The sequence below is a fragment of the Zeus faber genome (genome assembly GCF_960531495.2).
Source record: "Zeus faber genome assembly, chromosome: 7".
In the NCBI taxonomy this organism is placed as follows: domain Eukaryota; kingdom Metazoa; phylum Chordata; class Actinopteri; order Zeiformes; family Zeidae; genus Zeus; species Zeus faber.
This window is the reverse complement of record NC_137203.1, coordinates 7,273,142-7,297,750: the sequence shown is the minus strand read 5'-3', so window position 1 is coordinate 7,297,750 and position 24,609 is coordinate 7,273,142. Positions and strand designations below refer to the sequence as shown.

General features: G+C 43.2%; 1 protein-coding gene across 1 annotated transcript in view; it reads right to left on the bottom strand.

Annotated features, from left to right (window-relative positions):
• Positions 1-23,260, bottom strand: part of gak (cyclin G associated kinase) — a gene marked incomplete at its 3' end in the record, with an annotated part of 38,908 nt that extends 15,648 nt beyond the window's left edge. The window contains exons 1-10 of the mRNA XM_080003203.1: positions 22,991-23,260; positions 13,645-13,706; positions 12,990-13,049; positions 12,302-12,416; positions 10,302-10,444; positions 9,347-9,472; positions 6,342-6,431; positions 6,048-6,183; positions 5,592-5,704; positions 3,212-3,290 (exon numbers count right to left, since the gene is read on the bottom strand). Of these exons, the coding sequence (XP_079859329.1) occupies positions 3,212-3,290; positions 5,592-5,704; positions 6,048-6,183; positions 6,342-6,431; positions 9,347-9,472; positions 10,302-10,444; positions 12,302-12,416; positions 12,990-13,049; positions 13,645-13,706; positions 22,991-23,132 (1,066 nt within the window). The 5' untranslated portion in view covers positions 23,133-23,260. The remainder of the gene's footprint in view (positions 1-3,211; positions 3,291-5,591; positions 5,705-6,047; positions 6,184-6,341; positions 6,432-9,346; positions 9,473-10,301; positions 10,445-12,301; positions 12,417-12,989; positions 13,050-13,644; positions 13,707-22,990) is intronic.
• Between the last annotated feature and the right edge of the window lie 1,349 nt (positions 23,261-24,609).

The window sequence follows — 24,609 nt, the reverse complement described above, 5'->3', positions numbered from 1 at the left end:
CTGACGAGCAGGGTGAACCTGGTGCTGAACGCAGATAAACATCCTGCGTTCAACAGATGGTTGACGGAATCAACAGCAATCCTCTTAACAGACGACATGCACGTGAACGTGCGTCTGTGTACGTGTGCACTTATTGTGCGTGTGGGGGTGTGTGTTCATTCCCTTGAGCATCCTCGAGCATACGTTCCAATTTAACTCATTTGGGAAAAAAAATAAGCACTTAAAGGACTTTTGGGCAACCAGCCGGGAAAAAAAGTCTAAATTAGAGCTCTTTTCCTGGTGCCTGCGAATGCATTCACCAAATAAAGTCTTAAATCTCTTGTTAGAGCACAACATAATTTGAGCAAAGTTTTATATCAATTTACTGTATTTATATTCATACATTTCTATCACAACCCTATATATTCAAGTGGTTGTGAGCGTTTATGTGTGTGTTTACGTTCTCAGTGGGGTCTAACTGGATTACTGACATACGTGACTTCCTGGGAGGTTTGCTTGAGAGAGAGTGTGTGTGTGTGTGTGTGTGTGTGTGTGTGTGTGTGTGTGTGTGTGTGTGTGTGTGTGTGTGTGTGTGTGTGTGTACGTGGATTCGTACGGCCGTCTTGGCCAACAGCAGCAGCTCATTAGCCTGGTAGATGGCCATAATAAGGGATTAGAAATGACAGGCGACACACTAACTGTAGCAGATGGGAGTTAAGTGCCTGTCTCCAGGGCTCGTAACAAACACAAGTTGGCATTTGAGGAGGCTACGACAGTTTGGGCACCGTTGTCTTTGTGTTCATCGAGATTCTTCTCAATATACGGAGTGCACCCACTGATGTTAAACACTTTTTCTCTTTCTATGCAGCTGTGGCGTGGAATGAACTGCAGCTTTTGGAAACACTACATTTTTTTTTTTTTTTTACTATCTCTAAATGACATTTAAAGGAACATGCCGGTGTCAAACTGAGTTTTAGCTTCATGACGTTTGAATATTGTCTTTATTTTCTGGGTCCGTTTCAAAAACTACGGTGAGAAACCTCCCTATAGAAGTCCCCTTGATAGCTACAGAAAAAAAAAAATGTTCTTTGTCAAAGTTACTTTGTATTTCATTATTTAATTCAAAATGGTTCTTGAGTTACATTTGTGCAAATGCAGTGTCACTTCTAATTCCATTTATTTGTGATATGTCGTTCAATGTACCGCATAGATATAGCATGACGTCAACCCGAGCCCCGTAACCTTCAGGCTGAATAACGTACCAGTTTGAGCACTGATGTGTTTTTCACCAGAATGGCAATTGACAACTTCAGCACCAAGGCAACCAACACAAAAGCCTGCTAGTCACACAGAGTTCACTGCACAGTGTGGCATGATCCAGCATTATCACAGGGTCATGTAACTGATGACTGCGACACATGTAGTAGAATTAAACTCATTCAGCAGTATACTGCGACAGCAGCCCTAACCAACGGTCCACAAGTCCCTGGAAAACGTAAAAAGAAAAATCACGTTCAAATATGAAGATTAATTCACACAAATGCCTCCACACAGTGCCGCTGCGGACACAAACACAACAAAACCAACACCCCGGATATTGTGCCTTTACCTCTTCCAAATAATATGCAAGGTCATAAACCTGCGATGCATGCACCCACATTACATCTAAATAGCGGCACACAAGATGGATGCATACGCATGTGCATGCAACACACAGCCATACAGTCCAGTTGGGGAATATATCACTGCAATATCAATGTCATCATGTGAGACTCAACACCATTCGGGAGTTTGTTTAATGTAATACAGCTTTATTGTTGACCTTTCCAGCTCCTAAAAAGTGCATTTCAGAAAAGTGATTGCGTTTCCTGAACTTCACTGTTTTGAGAGAAACAAACAATTAATGTACCATCATTGCAAATTATTGTGACACACTGTTGGTGTATTAGTATCTGCCCAAACTGGGTTCATACCAGCGCTAATGCCTGTTAACTTCTCTTTATATGTGTACATACACAGATCAGCCACTACATTATAACCATCAGTAATAACCACTAATATCACGTAGCTCCCCCTCGTTCCGCCAAAACAGCTCTGACCCGTGGAGCCATGGACTCCACAAGACCTCTGAAGGTGTCCTGTGGTATCTGGCACCAGGACGTTAGCAGCAGATTCTTTAAGTCCTGGAAGTTGTGAGGTGGGGCCCACATGGATCAGGCTTGTTGTCCCAGCACATCCCACAGATCGATGGGATCGATCCCGATCCCATCCCACATCTCCCCAGATCTCAATCCGATGGATTGAGATCAAAGTAGCATCCAAATGAATGCCAGGACCCAAGGTTTCCCAGCAGAACATTGCCCAGAGCATCACACTGCCTCCGTCGCTTGTCTTCTTACCATAGTACATCCTGGTGCCATCTCTTCCCCAGGTAAACGACGCACACGCATCCGCCCATCCACACGATGTAGAAGAAAACCTGATTCATCAGACCGGGCCACCTTTTTCAATTGCTCCATGGTCCAGTTCTGATGCTCACGTTCCCAATGTAGGAGCTTTCAGTGGTGGACAGGGGTCAACATGGACACTGACAACTGACCCAGCCCCATACGCAGCAAGCTGTGATGAACTGTGTGTTCTGACACCTTTCTATCGTATCACCTATCTATCAGACTTAGCTACCCACAGTCATCAATGAGCCCATGGGCACCGGTTCACCGGTTGTCCTTCCTTGGACCACCTTTGCTAGGTAGTAACCACTGCATACCAGGAACACCCCACAAGACCTGTTGTTTTGGAGATGCTCTGACCCAGTCGTCTGGCCATCACAACGTGGCCCTTGTCAAAGTGGCTCAGATCCTTACACTTGCCAATTTTTTCTGCTTCCAACACATCAACTTCAAGAACTGACTGTTCACTTGCTGCCTCATATATGCCACCCCTTGACAGGTGCCACTGGAACCAGATGATCAGTATTATTCACTTCACCCGTCACTGGTTGTAATGTTGTTGCTGATCTGTGTATATTCCGATTTTATCTCCCCCGCCCCCCCCCCCCCCCCCTTTTTTTTTTTTCTTCTTTTACTTGTACAGTCCTGACAACTTCTGCTGGGGCACCAAAAGTCATTACTTTTGTCGTCACTTTACTAACATTGATATTCAATCAAAAAAATAATTGCAAAACATAATGAAGATCACACACACACACACACACACACACACACACTGTTACCTGTGTTGTTGTGGAGGTTGTGGATCTGCGTGGGCGGCTGTGCTCCATTGTTTCCGAAGCCTCCGTTCTGCTCCAGCAGCTGCAAACATTCATAGCCGTCATACACAGGACGCCAACAGTGGTAGGAACCGAGCATGCTCATTGTGAACCCCGACTCAAACACAGCAAGGCCGACTCAAACAACATGGAAATCAAAGACAAATATATAAAAGAAAAGAAGATAGTAGTTGGAGCCAAAAAGTACGGAGACACGAGACGCTGTCAGACATCGGCTGCACTGCTGACTTGGAAGCAGGGATCAGGAAAAGAAAAATGTCCCAAAGAGTCACCATGAAGCAGGGAAGTTATCGAAATTTCCTTAAAAAAACAAAACTAGCTGGTGTTATATCAACACATTAAGATCCGGGCGTGGTTGTCTGGGCGCATCATTTAGAATAAATTCTGCGGTTCATCATGTGGGAGTCAGGACAGTGTCCCCAGAACCGATGCAGATTATTAGCAGAGAAATAACATCAATGCAACATTAAAAAAACAAAACAAGATCACCGAAGATCAGTTTGAAAAATAATGGGTCGAGCAAAGTTAAAAGACGACAAAAAGAAAGGCATCTCAGGTGGAGAGTTGAGATGCAATCTTAAAAGAATGCGAAAAAAACATCCAAGTGAATCCACCAGCGTTCTACTGGTCTATCCAGAAGACGGCTCCAATATCCCAACGCGCATCCCCCTCTCTTTCAGAATCCCTTCCTCTTGTAGCATCTCACTCCTCCTTATCTCACATATCACTTTTTCCTCATTCGCTCCCTCTCCTCCTCCCCGCCCCTTTGGAGAGGAACAGGCGGAGAGAGGAGCACAATATATAATCCCCTTATGACCAGCAGGGAGGGAAACGCCTTCTTAACCCAGATCAGAGCGACTCGCTGTCATCAGCTCTGGAGATCTGAGCAGATTCTACCTACTGGGGGCCCAGAGCGGCACAGGAAAGCGGGTTTCAGAGAAAATGTATTAATATTATTCTCATTATTAAGTAATAAAAACAAATATTCTCACATATTTTATTATTATTATTATTATTATTATTATTATTATTAATAATAATTATAATAATTAAATGATACCACACATAGCTATTAAAGAGATACTCCAGCTGTATTTCTTAGGCAACTCAGTGTTGAGATGCTAAAAGGTGTATAGGTCCCTAATTTCACAGGAGCTAGGCTAGCTGATTCCCTCTGCAACCATTCATGGAGCTAACTCAGTTACAATGCACCCGGTGCACTCGGCCAGTACCGCACACTCTGAATCAGGTTAAGATAGACAGAAACCTTATTTCCCCCCCAAAAACGGACTCTCTCTTTAATAAACACTTCAGTCACCTCTACACACGGCTATTCATAGAGATTACACACAGCTATTAATAGATACTACGCACATATTAATAGCTGCTACGCAGTGTTTAATAGATTCGAAACAAAGCCATTGAAGTATAGTACACAGCTGTTATGTGATCCCTGTGATCCCAGCATCTGTCTTCCTCACTGTCTGTAGATCACACTACCCGTCCATCTCACTGACTGTCTCTCTCTCGCTCTCTGTCTCTCTGTCTGTCTGTCTGTCTCTAGGTACAGAGCCAGCTGTGGCGAGATGAAGACCGTCGAACAGAACAGAAACTCCTCTGTTTGTGTTTATATGGAGGTGTTGCATTCTCCGTTTTGTATCCTTAGTATTGTGTTTTGTATTTTATCTGTTACGGTTGTTTAGTATTAAAGGGTACGTGCATAAGTGTTTGTGATTTTGTGTAATGGTAAGACTCGGCGATTTGTGTGACTGAACTTGTTTCCAACAGACACAAACAACCAATTACTCTTAGTTTAGACAATGTGCTTTTTTTTTTTTTTTACTTAATATTACTTTTAAAGTAACAACGTGTAACCTTCAATACTAGAGGGGGGAGGAGTCTGTCCTAATCTGATCAAAACAAACCAGGAAAGTAAATAACGTGTTATATTCCATAGGGATTATGGGATATACGGAACTCAACAGTCTGCAGACAATAAACACAAAGAAATCTTAAAATATATGTCTGTTGAAAACCAGATAGTATAACACTATCTTTGAGCATTGCAAATGTGTAACACGCACACACACACACACACACACACTTCCTGTGTAACAAAACAGAAATCGCACAAACACATATATACACAGCCATAACCCTGTACATAAAGACCTTCAAAATCAAGATGTACACACTCGGCTTTATCGAATATCCCGATATTTGCCACCACAGGCCATAATTTCACAGTATCTACATATTGCCCCGCCCCCCTCAAAAAAAATAAAGAATATAAAAGAGTGCACACAGCCACGCGCCCACCCACCTCTGTGATGGGGGATCTGGGGTTGACATTGCGTGCTGCAGCTATTTCCTGCAGCTGGTTGACCAGCTCTGTTATGGACAGACGCTCCTCTGGGTTGACTTTCAGCATGGACCCTGCAGACGAGGAGGGGGTTCACAGCAGATGAGGAATACTTATTAGACTTGAGCTCTCATCACAGACGCCACGACGCATAAATCCATAAAGGAGTCGCACGGAATAATAGGGACTTATCTTCATGAGAGACATCCAATATGTCAACTCACAACAAGTCAAGCAAAGGGAGAGTCACTTTTCTTTTCATATCCAACTTGTTTGACGGGGGCCGCCAAATATGAGGGAGATATTCTATATTATTCTGCTTTATCATTAACCTATCTTGGATGATATCCCCGTTACACCCCTGTATTAGATGGACATACATCGAAGGCAGACAGACGTGCACGACGGGTGACGTACGTATGAGCTCGTGGTAAACAGTGTACTTGACGTCGTTCTGGGGAATGGAGTATTTCCCGTTGACTATCTGCAGCTTTGCGCCCTCTTCGAAAGGATGCTGCTTAAAACACAGCAGGTAGAGGATGCAGCCCAGGGCCTGAACGGACACAGAAAATAGCTTTCTTTTAGAACCAGGTGACATTTCATTTCATTGACGTTTTAGCGGAACGTCGGCTGAACGCCGCTAAATAAGTGCACGCGGCGCAAGGACACAGCGTGGAAAGACGAAGGGTCAAATGTTCAAAGCCTCCTCACCCAGATGTCCTGTTTCTCATTGATGGGAAAGTTGGAGTAGAGGTCGATCATCTCTGGTGTCCTGTAGGCTGGAGTGGTGTTCCTAGTGATCTTCAGACACACACGGAGACACACGCAGACAGACAGGATGTCATTTCACAGAAAAAGCGTGAACCGGTGCTTTTCACATTGCAGTGCTTTTAACTTGAAGACAGTGTGGATGCAGACGGCTGGCTGCTTTCTGCCTGCCTGTTGTTGTATGGTGCTTGCTGTGTGCGTGTCCATGGTGTAGCCATAATAGAGCTCATTAAGCACAGCTTCCTGAAGCTGTAGCTGTTAATTCGATCACAGTTGTCTGGTTTGTATCTGTATGTTTATGTTTTTTAATTGTAGAGAGCAGTGGAGAGAGACAGGAAACGGGGGTAGAGAGAGGGCAAGACCCAGCAGATGACCGCAGGCTGGATGACCTGGGTGGCAGGTGTTTTGCCTATGGTAATGGTACGCACGCTTATCTGGTTGAGCCACCAGGGCGCCCCGTCTGGTTTGTATCTAACAGCATGACGTGAGTCCAACCACCGGGCCGGGCCTTCTGGACATTTTTATTTTATATATTTTTTTAACTCTACAATTTCTTCCTAATACTCTACAAGTAACGTCATATAGCAGGAAGTTCATTGAATGAGCATCTCCTGGCATTTTAAAGTGGTAATCCGTAAGATTATTTTCAATTTAAAAAAAAAATAAAAATCACAAATGTATCTATTATTTTAAAATTCTAAATTTATTTATCCCATATTTTTTTAGCTGGTACTTCATATAAAATAGCCATGCAATGTATTTGCGTTATGCACGTGCTCCTCTATATGCTGTTACCGTGGTTGGTGGTGGGGCGTGCATTAGCAAGATTGCGTAGATTGGGATTGCGTAAACAATGAAAGGCAGCTGTGGTGAATTTGATGAACCAGCGTAATCAATTAGAAGACGGCAAACCTTCTAGAAAATAAAGAGACTTTCTTAGAGCAAAGACGAGTGTAAACAGGATGAACCCAAAACACCTGCTGCAGTTTTGAATGGTGTTCTGGGACTCGTAGTGTAATACAACATAGACAATCTTAGGGATTTTCACTTTAAAGCAACCAAAAATAAATAATATAAAATTAAAGAGCATGCATTGTGAATTCAAAATCATCCGTCCTGCGCCTCTGCTATCTTCCTCCACAGCAGCCATTTTTCCTCCCACTCAACAGTCGGGTCCTGGTATAGTGTAGGTGTATGTGCCCCGCCTGGTCTGGAGTGTCACTACATGAACCTACAAAGGTGAACTGAGCAAAGCCGACAGCAGATTTAAGCCCACACCCACAAACACTTAAAGGGAGTTTGTGCCATTCCAAAAGTCATGTATTACAGGTCCAATATTATATTCTTTTTCAACAAGATACTATAGGTCTCTGAGTTCCCCAAATTTGTCTTTTAATTTTTTGGGGGTAAAAATACCACTTAGATTATGCATTCTAGGCGTTCTAGCATGCTCTATACCTCTCCTGTTCTAGACGCGGTTTCTGTGTCTGCAGCTTTAAATGCAAATGAGCTGCTGCTCCCCACACCCCGTGCCACTGGTTGTGCCACTGGTTGTGGCTCCGGCCGTGGCTGGTTGATACCATGGTAACCGTGAGCGTTTACCCCCCATGAAAACAACTGATATGGGAAACGCAGGAGTTCAACCGCACATGTTTGATCCAGAATCTGATCCAGGACAAGCAGTGGCTCCTGCAGAAGTTCTAACACTGTGAATGCAGCAACACATTTCTGAATGGTTAGTTAAGTATTTTATTCAACTTTTTTTGTATTTATTCATTTGTTTTTACACATTAGCCGGGACCTCCGAATTTGATTGGGTGCAACCGGCCCTGGGGGCTAGGGCCTCCAAACTTGGGGAAAGTGGTGGCTGGGCCCTCCCCGGAATTCCTTGCATAGTTTGGGGCCAGTCGGCCTGGCGGTTCCGGGGCAAGGGCCTGGGTCCTCCACCGACTTTGATCTGGTGCAGCGGCCGGGCCCCGGGAACTAGGGCCGCCAAACTCTGAGAAGTGGTCAAGTCAAATCCCACTTTATTTATAAAGCGCATTTCATGGCTGGGTCCTCCCCGGGATCCGTGCACAGTTTGGGGCCCGGCAGCCCCGGGGCAGCCAACAACAGAGCAGCTTCCATGCTTAGCTCCTAGCTTCGACATTATGCGAGTTGGTCCGGCGCCTGCGAGAAAAAAATGGCGCACCTTCGCAAAGGCAGTTCTCAAGCCGTGGGTGGAGATATTCAGAATGGGGGGCGGTGTCATTATAATGAGCCTCCACTTGACGTAGGAGGGGGAGGCAAATCTGAACGGCTTGTTGAGTCACATGTTTTCTGAACTAGGGACCCCACAAAAAAACGACTGGGTGGTCTTATTTCAAAGTTTGTGTGTTAGTAGTTCCATCAGGGACCCAAATGTATGTGCACAAGCACTGAAAAGTGAGTTTTTCATAATATGTGACATTTAACACACATGGGCCAGCTTGATCCAAGATGGAGACATGTGGCAGAGATTTGTGCTCTCCTGTGTTTGGAAACAATGAAAACTGTAAAACCAAATCGGAGCTAATCATTATTGTTGGATTTGAAACAAAAAAAAATCCCCAAAAGGAACATGTCATTGGAAAGAAACCCACATTTAATAAAAAACAACGTTTATTAACCTTTACAGCATTCATTTCAAAGAATAAAATGAGGCATGAAAGACGAACGCATGAACACAAATTTTTAATATGTGAAACTAAATAATTAAACATGTGCTAATCTGATAATTATAAATATAAGCAGATTAGCATGTGTGTCTAAGTGTTTGTGTGTGTGTATCTGCACCAGTGCAGTGTCTGTACATGCGCAGCCATAATATATATGTGTACACGCAATTATACAGATGTGCATTTTAATTATACATCTGTGTTTGTCGTGTGTGTGTGTGTATGTGTGTGTGTGTGTGTGTATATACACACCTCATCCTCCACCATGGATCTTTTGTGCGCGGACCAGCTGTAGTCTGGGTAGTGGGCCAGCGTGGTGGCACTGCCAAAGTCACACAGCTTGATGGTGCCCTGGTTACTAATCAACAGGTTCTCGATCTGCAAACAATCAATAAATAAAACAATAAATCAATCAAAACACACATCTGGAGGCATCGTTCAAACATTCATTACATGCCATTTGATCAATATGAGAGCATTCACTTAATTCGTAAAGCAAATACTCAATAGGATAATTTAAAGTTAAACTGCCACAGTTTGCCAAGCGCAGATATGTGGATCACAACGTCGATCACTGTTTTGCAATGAATCGTTTAAATGAACTGTTTGGGAACAAAATTAAAACACTGACCTTTTTGTTTGTTTCTTGCTTTTATCAAGTCGTAGTTTCACCTTGAACTGGTACATGTTTTCCCCCGTACGAGTTAAAATGACTTGCTGACGGTTTTGCTCATGGACACCGCAGCGGGCTTTTAAAAATATATATTTTTTTAAATCCCACCAGGATGAACTACAGCGCACTCTGTTAAGACCACCCCCTCCCCTCTGTTACAGTGCTGACGTGGGCCTCGGTTGCCGTGCCAACGATCCAACAATGATCGAGTCAGCTGCAAACTCAGGATGTGCACGCTGACAGCAGGCTGCAGAAAGTTCAAAATGTCAACATGGACTCAAATTGTGTCTACGTTTTTTTTGTTTTTTTACTCCCTACTGTGCTGCTGATAATTCGATTCATGTCACCCTGCTGTCTTTTTCTCAAAATTAAATTAGTAGAAATATCCAATCTCAATATCATCTGAACAAGCTTTTTCTTTTTTTTTTATACACAGTTTATCGATGCATTACTCTTTGCAGTGTTCCATGTGGGCGTATATTTCATGAAATCACTGTGAGAGCGCCATTCACTCGTTCATTCATTCTGCCGCACCTTGAGGTCTCTGTGTATGATCGGAGGTTTCTGTTTGTGCATGTGCTGCACGGCGCGGCACGACTGGTAGAAGATCTTCAGGATGGTGTCACATGACATGGGCGCCCTCTGCTCCACCCGCTTCACAAAGTCCACCAGCTGACCTGCGGGACCCAGCAATCACCCAGTCAGTCAACTCATTGATCACCTCAGACGGATGAACCTAGTTTGGACTAAACAGCCACTCACCTACGAATATAGTCTCCACTTTAGTTTATTTAATGTACGTGACCTGCCCATCTTAAATCAACAAACTTATATCAAACTTATATACTTAAATCAAGCTAGTACTTGAACACAAATGAGGAAAAAATAGGGCTACGATCCATCATAATAGAGTTTTAAATACCAGTCGACACAAATATTTAACGACAGAGGTTTTGTTAGACGACTGCGCACAGCAAGTATATTTGAGACTAAATCGCTGGACGGACACACAGACAGGAAGTGGCACAGGAAGTAGCCATGATAGCGGGAGGATACAGAGAGGAAGCTGAACCACAAACATCTGTTACGTTCCCTTGGAAAGCGGCGCTCACGCCTCAGGTTTTCAGAAAAGTCATCTGCCGACTGATTCAGCAGTAAATGAGCCACGGGCGAAAAGAGGAAGAGATTGAAAGCGTCAGGGTGCGACCACTTTGGTAGCACATGCGGTCAAAGAATTATGTATCAAAATATGTAACCCTAACCCTAACCCAAAATATGTTTTAACATATGTGCCTTCGAACAAAAATTATAAACATTCGAAAATATATATAAACAATATAAACAAAGCCTATTTTCTCAGTGTATAGCGGGATTTTATGTACTTCTTGCACATGTGCCACGCATGTCTCTGTGTGTGTGTGTGTGTGTGTGTGTGTGTGTGTGTGTGTGTGTGTGTGTGTGTGTGTGTGTGTGTGTGTGTGTGTGTGTGTGTGTGTGTGTGTGTGTGTGTGTGTGTGTGTGTGTGTGTGTCCACGCCCTGGACGCCTCCCACATTCCTTGCGTGCGAACGTGGCGGGCAGAGCAGCCCCCTCCCCGCAGCGTTTCAGTGCCAGGCAGCGACAAAGCGCAGCGGTGAGGAGTCAGAAATTATAATAACTTTTAACACTGCTTCTCATTTTGACAAGGAAGACCAGAGCGGACCTTCTGCTCTGGTTGTTGCTGGTGCACCAGTGCCGATCGCGATGAAAGGTTTGACTCTATTTTGAGACTGGGTTCTGGAGTCACTCAGTAAAACGAGTCGTTCCATTTGATTCAGTTGTTTTAATGGACGGTGAGTTCCAGTGAACGAGAGTGAGAAGAGTCGCTCATTTATTATTTTGACATTTTTTGTACCATAGAAATATAATAGAAAGGTATAATTGCACTCAAAAGTGAAAGAGACTTTCATTTGAAGTTGAAACTGGACATTTCCATGTTAGTTTTATGTTGTGTTCTACTAAAACTCAGTGAGAGTTACAGGTTGAATTATACTCCAACTTGGTGACAGTTCCATATTTTATTTTACTGGAACTCAGAAAATTTTCATGTTCCATTTTATTGGAAATCAGTGACCGTTCAACCTTGGATTTTATTGGAACTCAGGGACAGTTTCATGTTCAATTAGTGCTGCACAGTGTCAAAATCAGCAAATCACGGACACACACACACATACGCCCGTTCAAATAGCAGATTCGGCGTGAGTCATTTGAGTTTGATTTATTTATTTGAGGTAAAACATTGGCACTTTTTAAGTCTTTTTTTTAACAATTGAGAGTGTGCTGTGATTTAAATAAAGAAAAACATTTATCTGCACCTTTATCCCTGTTTTACAATCCTTTTCCATACTGTGGTAAGAAATCACCAATGTGTATGGGAAGTGAGGAAAAAAGGGGAATGGTTAAAATGTACTATCGCGGCGCAGTGAAGTATTTTGGGGACACCTTAATGAAAAGGGTTATTAGTTGTTCATCTGAAGCCCTGGTGGTGCCACGTACCTTTGCACAGCTCTGTGAGGATGAGGAACTCGGCCTGCCCCGTGTCCGACTCCTCCTTGCTGATGGAGGCGGCGGAGGAGAACTGCACCACGTTGGGGTGACCCGACAGCTTTTTCTGCAAGGGTTGGGGTCAAGGGGCAACAGGAAGCCTCCGGCTGAAACCTAGCGTCGCACCGGCGCGTTCACACACTCCATGGTTCGCCAGCGAGGAAGACACGCCGCGGCCGTAAGCGCTGGTTCCTTTTAGCTTCTGACTTATAATTCATTATTTGACCTCGGCAACCAATCACCTTTATGGGACTGTGATCCATTAAGAGACCGTGAAAGGGGCTGATTTAAAAATAAAATGAGTCTGGGGAAATGGAGACAGCCAACCCCTGGGGGGGGGATCTATTTTAGGAGTCTACTTGAAAGAGGCCAAGTTAATCTGTAAAGTGACCAATGAGCAGAAAGCTTTATCAATCCTGTTCTGTTTGCAGTGGCAACACTGAAAACAAAACAATTTCGACCCCCCGATTGCTATCTCTTCAATCTATTTACACATCCAAAGTACCAGCGGTCAATGGTTTGGTGTCCTGGGTTTAAAGCGATGATAACAAAGTGTCCACACTTTGTTAGAATAATTATCGTACTTAACGCTAAGAAAGGCAAGCTGGTTTAAAGACGCACACAGAGCAGTAAAGGATACCATGAAGCACACTTCCTGGATGATGTCCTTGTTCTTCTCCTCCTCATTGGACAGCAGCCTCTGAGATCACACACACACACACACACACACACACACACACACACACACACACACACCTTTCAGCTGACATTGTGCAAACATGTGACATCACAAGCTTTATCAACATCAAACAATCCCCAAGCCTAATAAATGTTCTGCCCAAATTTGATCTATACTCATTAGCCACCACTGGCCAGGACCAAACTGGTGGTTCGTGATTTTTAATAAATATGAATGTACACTCGGGTAATATAGAACTTTGAGTCGCTGCTGTGTAGCTTGCACATGCCTATCAGATGGAAAGTAAGGGCAGAGACGACACAGTAGAGAGGAGAAGTGGCGCCCGTTCACAAATAGGAATCTGATTATTACGTGAAGCAGTTACACAAAGGAAGAACATTGTGAACTAACTTGACAAGTGAAACTTGAAATCATCATTTTTCCTGTAGTTTAAAACTCAACTGGGCCTTTGCTGCCTGGACGACTTCAGAACCGTTGTGAACCCAGCCACTGAAGAGCGTCAGAGCTCTGCTGGCTTCATCTGTTTTAACCCCACCCTGGACCCCCCCCCGTTCTGGCTTGGACTTGGGTCCGGGGCATCCCACCGGTGCCTTACCTTGAGGGCGTAGTCCTTCCCGCTGCCGATGTCCTGGGCTTCGTACACGAAAGCAAAGCCGCCTGGGAGAGAAGAGGAAGACAGAAAAAGTCAACGCATATTTACAAAACCCATTTATTTGGACACAGCCTTGAATGACAGCGTACACGCCATGCTATTCACACCAGGTTTAGAAAACAGATAACCACCAGTTCTATTTTGCAGCTGACGGCTTTAAATTGACAATAGGATAAATAAATAACCCAACTTCATATTAAGGGGTTAAAAATTAATATGACAGCTAGGGTGGTCCCAGCTGGGGGAGGGGGGGTCAAGGATGTTTGTTCCATGTAATCGGCCGTGAGTAATCTCTGGTCCTGAACAGCACAACGTGGTTGCATCGGATATAGTTCGGTAGTAAAATATGAACACGTTGGCTGAGTGATATTGTAACATAAGAGCCCCGAGGAACGCGCACAAAGCGCACGCGTCACACATGGGAAGCCACTGTGTTACGCAAGAAACAATTTAGACTTCTTCTTCCTTCTTAACATTCTAGGCTCTCAGACATACAGTAAATAGGCTGAATATACAGTATGTGCATCGTATAGTGTGTTTCGAGTATAAACTCAGCTTTTAACAAAGACCTATTTACACTCGCTATACAGACCTTTCATTTCATTTCTGTCTCCCTAACGCTGAAGAGTTTAACTCCTGTACCCCAAAAAAACAAAATCTGGTATCAAGCACCTCAGCACATCAATAATACTCAACCGATTCTATTTGGTAAATACCAAAAGTAAAGAAATTTGACCCCCATTCCTGCAACGTTGTCGTGAACACACAACAGAAACAGTCTGACTTCTACCGAAACCAGTCAACACAGAGAACCTGTTTGTCTGGACAAAAGGGCGGCGGGGAGGAAGAGGAGCAATGCCTCTCAGATGTCAAAACACCGAACATCTGCCAACCCTGAATGAGGACACTTAATTGCTCAACATCATTTGCATTTTAACAGCAGCGCGCACACGCTGTACCGTCTAAAATGTATTGTGCGAGTATGGCATTGCAAAGATTGAAAAGATACACAGCATATAATCATATCTTCCTCTCACGTAAACTACAGGCGCACAGAACATGTTTTCACTGGTCATCGGATTATTGACGGTAAATGCCTTTTCCAAAAACAGGAATCTGACGGTAAGGCTGGATGTGTCTCTGATCACTCAGGCGTGTTAAATGCAGGAAACATCCTATTTGGTAGTTCACTGCTTTTAGAAATAGTTGCCGTACAACCCAACTATCTGCAAACACACCCGCGCCGCTCTACTCCTGTTGTACACGCCGCTACCAGGTCACAACAAGTTCCATTCCACGGAGCATCTGCTCTCCTTCGCTGTTGGCGGAACACCACTGACCTCTGGTGATGCGAGGACTGGCATCAGCACGGCATTTACACGACGGAACCAATACATCTCACCTCCCCGCTCTGTTGGATGTGCAATCATCGTATTAATCCTTCATACGTACGGCATTCTTGTAATTTAGCACTAAATCTTCGGGGAGAACAAGGGGGCAATTCCAGCCAAAGACAAAACTCTACTTGATATCCCAACGGGAACCGTTTTGCCCTGCACTATATAAATCGCATAGTGCAGCGTGCTTGGGCAGGTTGACGTCTAAATCGCCAGGAAAATTCTGAGCATTGAGACAGTGCTGAGTGCAGTTTACCGTGTTCTGAAACTGAGCCCTCGCTCGGAATCAATCACAGCGGGAGCGGAGAGAGAGAGAGAGAGAGAGAGAGAGAGAGAGAGAGAGAGAGAGAGAGCGAGCGGAGAAGCTCTCCACGCTCTCCCTCTCGGCTCACAGCTCTTTTGGATTTGTTATCGATTATTTGTAATGTTCATCGTGTAAAGGTGTTCTTGAATTGCATGTGACAGGATGACCGTTTCCCTCTCGTTGTTGTGACCCTGACCCTCCCTGTGAAGTGCATCGTCTGAATCAACTACGACCACAGAAATGGAATGTAACCATTTAACCATAGCCACTTAAGTCCTTGTGTTACGTTCTATGCGCGCGCCCCACCCCCATAGAATTGTCAAATGGCTAACTTCATACAACTTTATAAATAATGTGGGTGAGGCAGACGAGGGGGCGGGGTTAATCCACGGTCTGCAGGTGGCGGTGCCGGCTTCTTCCTGTTGCGGCGCGGCTGTACCGGGTCCGGTTTATTTAGTTTGCTTAGTTTCTTACTTGTATGGAAAATGAAAAACGTAAACCTAACTCGGACAATTGGATTGGAGTTTATTTATGCATTTATTTTTCGTCTCCAGCCAGCCGGGCGCCGTGCACCCCATGCCAGATCCCAACTCCTGTGTCAGTTTTCCTGTGTTTTTATTTTAGATCTACTGTATTTATTTTTTATTTGTTTCCTACTTGAATGAAACTCAATTTTTAAGCACAACTGAGTTAAGGGACTGTCTTATTGCATTCCGCTCCAAAAAACCCCCCCAAAAAACGTGCGTCCCCACTGTCCTGTGCCACGTCACGCACGTCTCCCCGTTTACTAAATGAAGGGACTTCATTTAGTAAAAACCAGATGTTTTTTGTGTAAATACTTTACTTGTAAATAATAAATCCTGCACTTCTGCCATGGGGAGACCGCATTTGCCGCATCACATTAGCATTACGTTCTATGCGCACGCCCCACCCCCATAGAATTGTCAAATGGCTCACTTCATACAGCTTTATAAACGCTCTTTTCCGAAAACGGCAAGCTCCCATATAACGAGAGCTTTCTGTTTTCAGTGAAGAATATTCATCGTGGCTTTTCAAAGGGCTGGATCAGTTTTTTGACCGCTTTTGAAGATCACTGAACCCCCCCCCCCCCCTTTTTTTTTTTTTTAAACAGCGATGGCTCTGCCAACTCCAGTTCCTTTCAAACTGAGACCCTATTAAAACTGTGTCTCAGATAAAGAAAAACTACCATTTTAAAACGGGGAAAAGAAAACAGTGCACAGTGTGCTGTTAACCACAACGGCGGCATGGGAATTCTCCACGGGGCCATGTCCGGTTAAGTCGGTTACGCATCTTTTTAGTGCAAGCCTGTCAGCACATATTCCTGAGGTCAATGTGTCCGCCTGCTGGGAGGGCCGGCCATTACGGCGCTCGGTTACTATAGCAACCGGTAAATCAACGACCAGCTTGTTGGGAGATTTCCGTCCTTTTCTCTTCTTTGCTCTGTGTAATCCCGGCTGACACACCACTTCAATTTCAATCTCCGGACACAGAGATGCCAAAGTGAAGCAGCCGGGCTAATGAGGCAAAAAGAAAGATCCGATTAAAACTGTATTTCCCAAAGGTAACTGCTGAACAAACAAAAAGCGAGGGAGAAAAACAAAACAAAGCCTCTCCGAGCCAGGCAGTGTCTGTGTTCTCAGCTCCACGGTGTGACAGCTCCAGGAGCTCCCCAGAAGAAGCACAGTGCTCTGCTGTTTGGTAATTAATGTTTCGGGGAAATGAAAGTAATCGGCATGGAAGTGTTTTCATTACCATATAATTCTACATAATGAGCCTCTGCTGCATTCTCCGGCAAAGGATTGTTTATTATGCAAGCAGGTATGGATGGATGTGATGGATGAATAGTGTAAAATCGTGTATGATTTTACTGATAACAGGCCCTACTTTCAGCTTCTGTTTGTTATATTATAGCTTTAGATAAAGACGTTCGTATTAAGAATGAAATCTATTTCCCAATAGACCATCGCGCGTATATAAAAAGATATATATATATCAGCAATTCAGTTTTGCTAGTACTGAGCAGAGTAAGTTCTGGGATGTCCAGGTTGTCATGGAGAGGTGTGTTCGATGAGAAAGGGTGAGGCAAGAGTTTGGGAATGTCGCAGTACTGGACAGTTTCCCCCGGACTCCTACTCCTATGTCAATCCTGTCTATTCAATACGAGTCAAAGGTCAAGGAATTTCCTTCATCGATAGTTGTTAACCTTAAAGAACAGTCGTCGATTAATCGATAACATAGAATCTCATGGCGTCACCGGGGGTGGGGGTGGCGCCATGGCGTGCGGGGACCCTCACAACGCCCCACACCGCCCGGATTTCGTGACTTGGTGCGAGGAGCCTTTCTCCTCATTTCATTTCATTTCATTTCAAAAGGGACAAGTTGGAGAAGAAAGAAGAAGAAAGAGTCTTTAATTGTCACACGACACTCCACAACACATGCTTGCACACACACACACACACACACATGCACATGCTTGATGGTGGCCGGTGAAATGGCTCCTCTGCTTTTGACCCATCCTGGCTTGTCCTTCCTCCGGGGGCACAGCCAGGAGCAGTGGGCAGCATACGTGGACGCGCCCGGGGACCAGGTGATAAATGTCCATTGCTGGTCAGACAATGATGGGTGCATGTTTTTGGTGGGGGTCCTTACTGACGTGAGGTGGAGGAAACCCCATGTGAACACGGGGAGAACATGCAAACTCCACACAGAAAGGCTCCTGTTTTGGAAGATAACCCGCCGGAGCACGGTGCCAACAGCGCCCCAGGCGGGAATCGAACCCAGGACCTTCTTGCTGTGAGGCAGCAGTGCAATGCACTGCGCCACCGTGCCACCGTGGAGGCAGGACTCGCTGAGCTGGTTCGCGCGTGGAGGAATATTTACGACCTGTCTTTGCGCGAGTGAAATATTTGAACATTTTGCCGTCCTCCGCCACGGTATGCGCCGGATGTTACCTAGCAGATCAAGTCTGGTGCAGATATGGACAACAGGGGGCGAACAAACTACTCAACGTTAGTAAAATTCTTATATATTATAACAGATATGAAATAATCAAGTTTAATATCTTATTGGAGTCATCGCCGTGGCAACATATGGCTTGTTTGGTTTTTCCGTGGTACCTCTCCCTCGCTCCGTGCCGTTCAGAAAGCGCCGTTATCTCGTTCCCGTCAACTGTTTCCCATATGAACGCAGAATTAGTTGCTGAGCATGTAATTCCGCCATGTTTGTTGTTTTTCTGGAAGCCTCCATCTACTTCTGCTTCTTGTTCCACTGGGCATTTTAATTCCTCGACTGCTCCCTGTTGTTCCGGTGAGTACTACTGCTTCCTGGCTGGGTTTTTATTTTCTCAAAAACACCCTGGGCCACACAAAGACTCCCTTTGATACAATAACAACAAGACGGCAGATTGTTCTGTTCTTATTGATATGACAAAATCTTAATCAATGAAATTCGATTCAGCAGTCGATAGTCGACTAATTGTTCACAACGCCAGTGTAAACTAAAGCAGGGCTGCATGTTCTAAAATGTTTTAATATATCTCCATATGAAAACGTACACTGAGGAGTCCTGCATTATACAGAATAACGACATAACATTGTGCCTTTAACCAAACGATCCAATCTGACGGCACCTTTCAAACACTTGATGACCAATGAAACACAGACCATGATGATGTTGGTAAATGTATGTCTCCTTTGGCGGTTAATAAAGTTATCAACTTATCCATCTATGACAACCAGGCCATTACCTACTGTTTTGGGAATAGACACAGGTAGTTTTGAAACATTGTGCATTTAATTCTTAAAAACGGAAAAACAACTGTGAGAATACATTGTCACTGCCAAAAAGGTTGGTCAGAAAGAGCGGCTCCTAAAGATGGGAAATGTTATCACAATAATATTGATATTATCAGATGAGATTTGTTTTCAGGGATTTAATAACACCTTAAATGTTGTGGTATTGTGATTTCTTCTTAAAAACTGCTTAACAGTGAGTTTTTTCCTCAACTTCGACTGCGGTAGCTCAGTGAACTGAGTATCATCTGCTTGGTAATCATATCCACATCACAAGAGGGTGTTCATGAGCAGTGAATAGCTGACATTAAAACCCATTGAGAAGGGTTTTTGTTTTTTTCCTCGCCAATATCACCCAACAGAAGACCAATTGTCCTAAAAATACTGTTATATGATCAATCGGTACAAACATCCAAACACAATAAAATAAATAAACTGGTAGAATTCACATCCTATCTTTGGTGATATCACAAAATCTGTTACGAAAATGATGCTGTGGGATTCCATCATCAAAATGTGACCCATCCTACACAACAGTCCTACGGTGACAACTCTTCAATAATGTCTCAAACAACTGCAACCAAAATTCAGGTTGAATGTGACTGTTTCATACAACTCTATTGGTGAAATGTCACTTTCTCATCCAAACAAAACATCCTGTAAAGTGTTTACATGTATTGGATGTCTTAAGCTACAGCACAAAAATACATTGTGGAGCCCTTCATCGTTCAATTAACACAGTGTCAACTGAAACAGGCTGTTTTAGGAAGGTAAAAAAGTTAAAAAGTAAACACCAGGGTTTGCATTACTTTCTTTTCAACTGTGAAATGTGTAGAGCGTTTGTGAGTTCTTGCATACACAAGCCACAATACCTAGTAGATATAAATGATAGTTTTCTTCCTTCAAAGGACAAACAGTGTGTGCATGAGTTCAAACACTTGATGTAGCAGGTTTCCCCCGATTCCCGTTTCAGTGCTCATGAAGCCGCTCTGTGTCTGGTAAGTAACCTGATCTCTGGACTTCACGGAATCTCTGCTGCAACCACAACCATAGACCCAAAACAATAGTTTGCTATAACAGGGCGGCTAGAGCCCCTGCCGTGGGATGCACGCTACGAGGACCTACTGTACGCTCCCACCACAAGCGGCCGCAACGCATGCATTTCCAATGGGAGGCGGCGAAGGGGAGCGAAGGAGAGCGAAGAGGACCAACGCAACGCAAAATCGGAGGCGATGGGAGAAATTTGAGTGGGGTTCAACTTTATGCTAAATAGCTGCGACGCGGGAAGGCGATCATGCATTACCACTGCACTGCCCGCTAATTAACCCTGAACAAACCCTTGACTTTGGTTCCCACAAAACTTTTGTTCCCAAAATGGAGGGAAAGCTCAGTGTTGCGGGAGCCCGTTTTCACGGTACTTTGTGATGTAACGCTGCACTATTCACTCATAGAGACTTAACTTTAAAAAAATGAGGTGAGAAGATTTGGAAGGTAGTTGGGATCCCTGGCGAAGATTTTTACACAATGCACTGAATTAAAAACGTGAAAGTGCAAGTTCTAATCTGTTGAAGTCAAGTTCTCGTGGAGACCTGTCCCTATACTTTCATATAATTTGATCTAAAAAAAGCATTTTCCATGTACAGTATGATGTCATATAGCACAAATTCCCACGGGCAGAACGCATGTGACTATTTTTTGAGACGTTTATCTGACAGGAATAAAAAAAAAAAAAAACTTCTATAATTTTGCCTACTGTATGTGCATTTACACACATACATCCTCAAAGTGAGAGACAGAAGGTTGCAATGTTTTGTTATTATAGATTTTTTTTTTTATCATTCGCTGAAGAGTGCAAGAGAAAATGGAAGGAAGAGATACAGAAGGGAGAGAAAGAGGAGCAGGAGTGGTGCGGGGCAGTGGGAAGATACTTGATTTGTGGGGTTTTGTTGCATATATGAATATATTAAATAAATATTATATTTTATAAATAAATATAAAAATACTGTGTCACTTAAAAATTTATTTGCAAACAAACACTTTTAAATGTATTTGCAAACAACATCTAAATAAACAAATGCAGCTTTGTGCACATTCTTCTGTTTATACTGTTTTACTACTCAGCGGTTAATTGAACAGGAACGCCCACGAGCGGCAGCCATCGCTTCTGGTGTGAGCCCACAGCAACGGCTCTTGGTCGGAAAAATCGCTTCTGGCGTGAGCTTACGGTTAAGCAATGAGAAAATATATTGAGAAGACGCAACTTGTTTGATTTAATGATTCTTTGGGGGTGCCTTTTTTGTATTAAAGGACATGTGGACAAGATTCCTGATTGTGCGAGTTCGCCCCCGCAGGATATTCCCAGCATCGGATAAGCATCGGTCGCCCTTCATAGCTTCTAAGAGGAAGCGCTGGCCCTTCTAGGTTAACAAAGTAAAAGCACCATTCAGGATTTGTCATCAACTTTCTGGATATACTCCTTTGCAAAAACTAAGAGATAGGACCTCTTGAATCTTGACTAATGAGAGAACTGAGTCGGTGGAGGACTTTTACTTTCTGAACCTGGAATTGTCCGCCACTGCTTCGAAGGGCCTTGGATCCAACTTCACTAGTTTACGGCAATTGATAAACAACTGGCTTCCCGGAAATTAGCTCTGAAGACGTCTTTTCAAAGACCCACAACCTGAATGGGCTGCTGCAGTGGAGATCAGAGCCTGATAACAAGGCAGCACTGTGTGATCCCAGAAAGACGCTGTGTCGTATTTCTTATTAACAGTGTGACTGTGATTCGCTGTTTCCATTTCGTTTTCTACCTTATTTTTCCAGGCCTACTCATCCTGATACACAACTAAGGCAGCAGAGAGACAAGATGCTATTTTAAAAAGCAAAGTGACAAATATAACATACCATATTGAGGGCCAATTTTTCGCTTTAGTCTTGCAAATTATGAGGCCCTGCTTGATTTTGACTGTCTCTTTCAATTACCTATAGCGGGTGAACTTAAAGTCACAATTTTGGACTGGATTTTTAAATAATTTAGTTATTGTAGGTCAGTAATATACATTGGGTGCAGGGCAGAGCTCGGTATAAGATATAAATATGGCAGGTTATGAACTAGATGATTCTATGTACTGCTACGATAACGGTGTACTTCATAAACATGTCAGATAGCAAGGTTTAGAATAAGAACTGGAATACACTCAACAATATTTTTTTTCCACATTACCACAGAACAGGTAAGAACAAGGATTTTCTTGGAATTATAGAGTTAGTTGAGTTAATCTTAAACAGGTTAGTATAAGGTAAGTATAAAAGGTATTGGATTCAGCAGTAGGTTTAGAACATCAGAAATGTTAAGAAATTACATGCGATTGCTATGTTTGACTATTTAACGACTTTTAAGGCCTACTATTTGTAATCTAAGATATTTCAAGACTTTTTAAGGACCAGCACACTCCCGGTCAAATTCCAGGAACGAGCTGGATCCGCAGCTCTCTGTAATGTTCTCTTTTCGGGCAGCCACGGCGACACGTCAACTATACTAATCAGCCCATACGTTTCCTTGCAAATGTATTGATCGGTGCTAACCAGAAAATCACTGGTGGATCAATAAAGGAGTATTAGCAGACATGATATTGGTACCAGAGAAAAACTAAACAATACTGTGCCACTTTGCATATATATATATATATATATATATATATATATATAATCCCAAACCTGTACATTTGGGATTCTAACCGTTTTTGTTCCACGATCAGATTTGAAAGCCCCCTCACCTTCAGCGATCACCCTCCGGATCCGCAGCTTCAGCGCACCCAGCTCCACGACCTGACCCACGAAGTCGTTCTGGTCCCGGCTGGCCGCCCCGGAGGAGCCGGGCCCGGCCAGGAAGTCCAGCGCGGACTGGAACAAGGACATTTTTTTTTTTTTTTTTTTTCTCCCCAAAAGGAGGATCTCAACTCTCGAACGGGGAACAACGGCGGCTTCCTCGGGTCAACGGCTGGATGTGGTACTCGAGTGGTTTGGACCGGACCTGGCTACAAAACATCTTCCTCCGAGCGGACTGACGAGGCCGCCGCCGCCATGACTGCCGCTGACTTCCGTGACAGGTGCTGACGTCATCACCGGGGCGTCCGCTGCGTTCGGGCGAGCTCGGAAACGGACGATTCACGCGTTGCAGGGTACGCGCGTCTCGCGTGTGAGCAAGACGAAGTAGGAAGAAAACAGTAAGATCATCGAAGTGAGAAAATATAGACACGTTTATACGAGAGAATCAAAAAATATATGTATGAATGATAAATGCATACGTAAAAAGTCGTTTTAAGAAAATTGGAAAACTACATTCTATGCAAAACAAAATATTTGTCTGTTCTCGGCAAAGAACTTATATAATATAGTATATTGTTTTTTATGACTGTAATGATAGGTAAATATATATATACATTTTCTTTTATTTATTTTTTTTACCATGGAAAACTTTTCATACATTTTTCTTCTTCTAATTGAAAATGTCCCAAATCCGTTCAAACTGTAGGAATCCTTGCTAATTGTTAAAACGTATCTATAATTGTTTCTACCGGAATATTTTTTTGCGAAAATTTGTCAAAAACAAAACAAAGCAAAAATCAACAACAACAACAACAACAACAACAACAACAACAACAACAACAACAACAACAACAACCGGCAAGGCTCACAGGAGTTATGCGGCATTCGAGTCTAGTGGGAAATATGAGAATTCACCGCCTTCCAACGTGGGGACAGTCGTTCGCGACGGCTTTCAAACCGTAAAATACGAATTATGAGGTCAGAGTTTCGATTTTCGTCTTCGGGGTTTATCCTACTGTACTTCGCCACCGGACCAATAGACCACAACAGCACACGGGAACGGCGAAAATGCTTAATTTTGCAGCGTGACGGCACGACCGGCTTGCATGGCTCGTTCAAGCAACTTCTGCCCATTTTGAGTCGCTTAGTATTCAACAGGCGATGCAAACATCGTTTCATTATGTGGTGTTGGAGGAGGGAGGAGTGATTGCAGATCTTAAAAATAATACTGACAATCAAAGACAGAACTTATATGGAAAAATGTTTCCCCTTTATTGTCTAAAATACTTTAATTACACAAAATAATAGTAATACTATTAATTAATAGGATAATAATAATAATAATAATAATAATAATTATTATTATTATTATTATTATTTAAATAATAATAATAACAACAACACAAATGATAACAACAACAATAATAATAATAACAATAATAATAATAATAATAATAATAATCATAACAACAACAATAATAATAATAATAATAATAACAATAATAATAATAAAACAAAAATAATAATAATTATAACAATAATAATAATAATAATAATTATTATTATT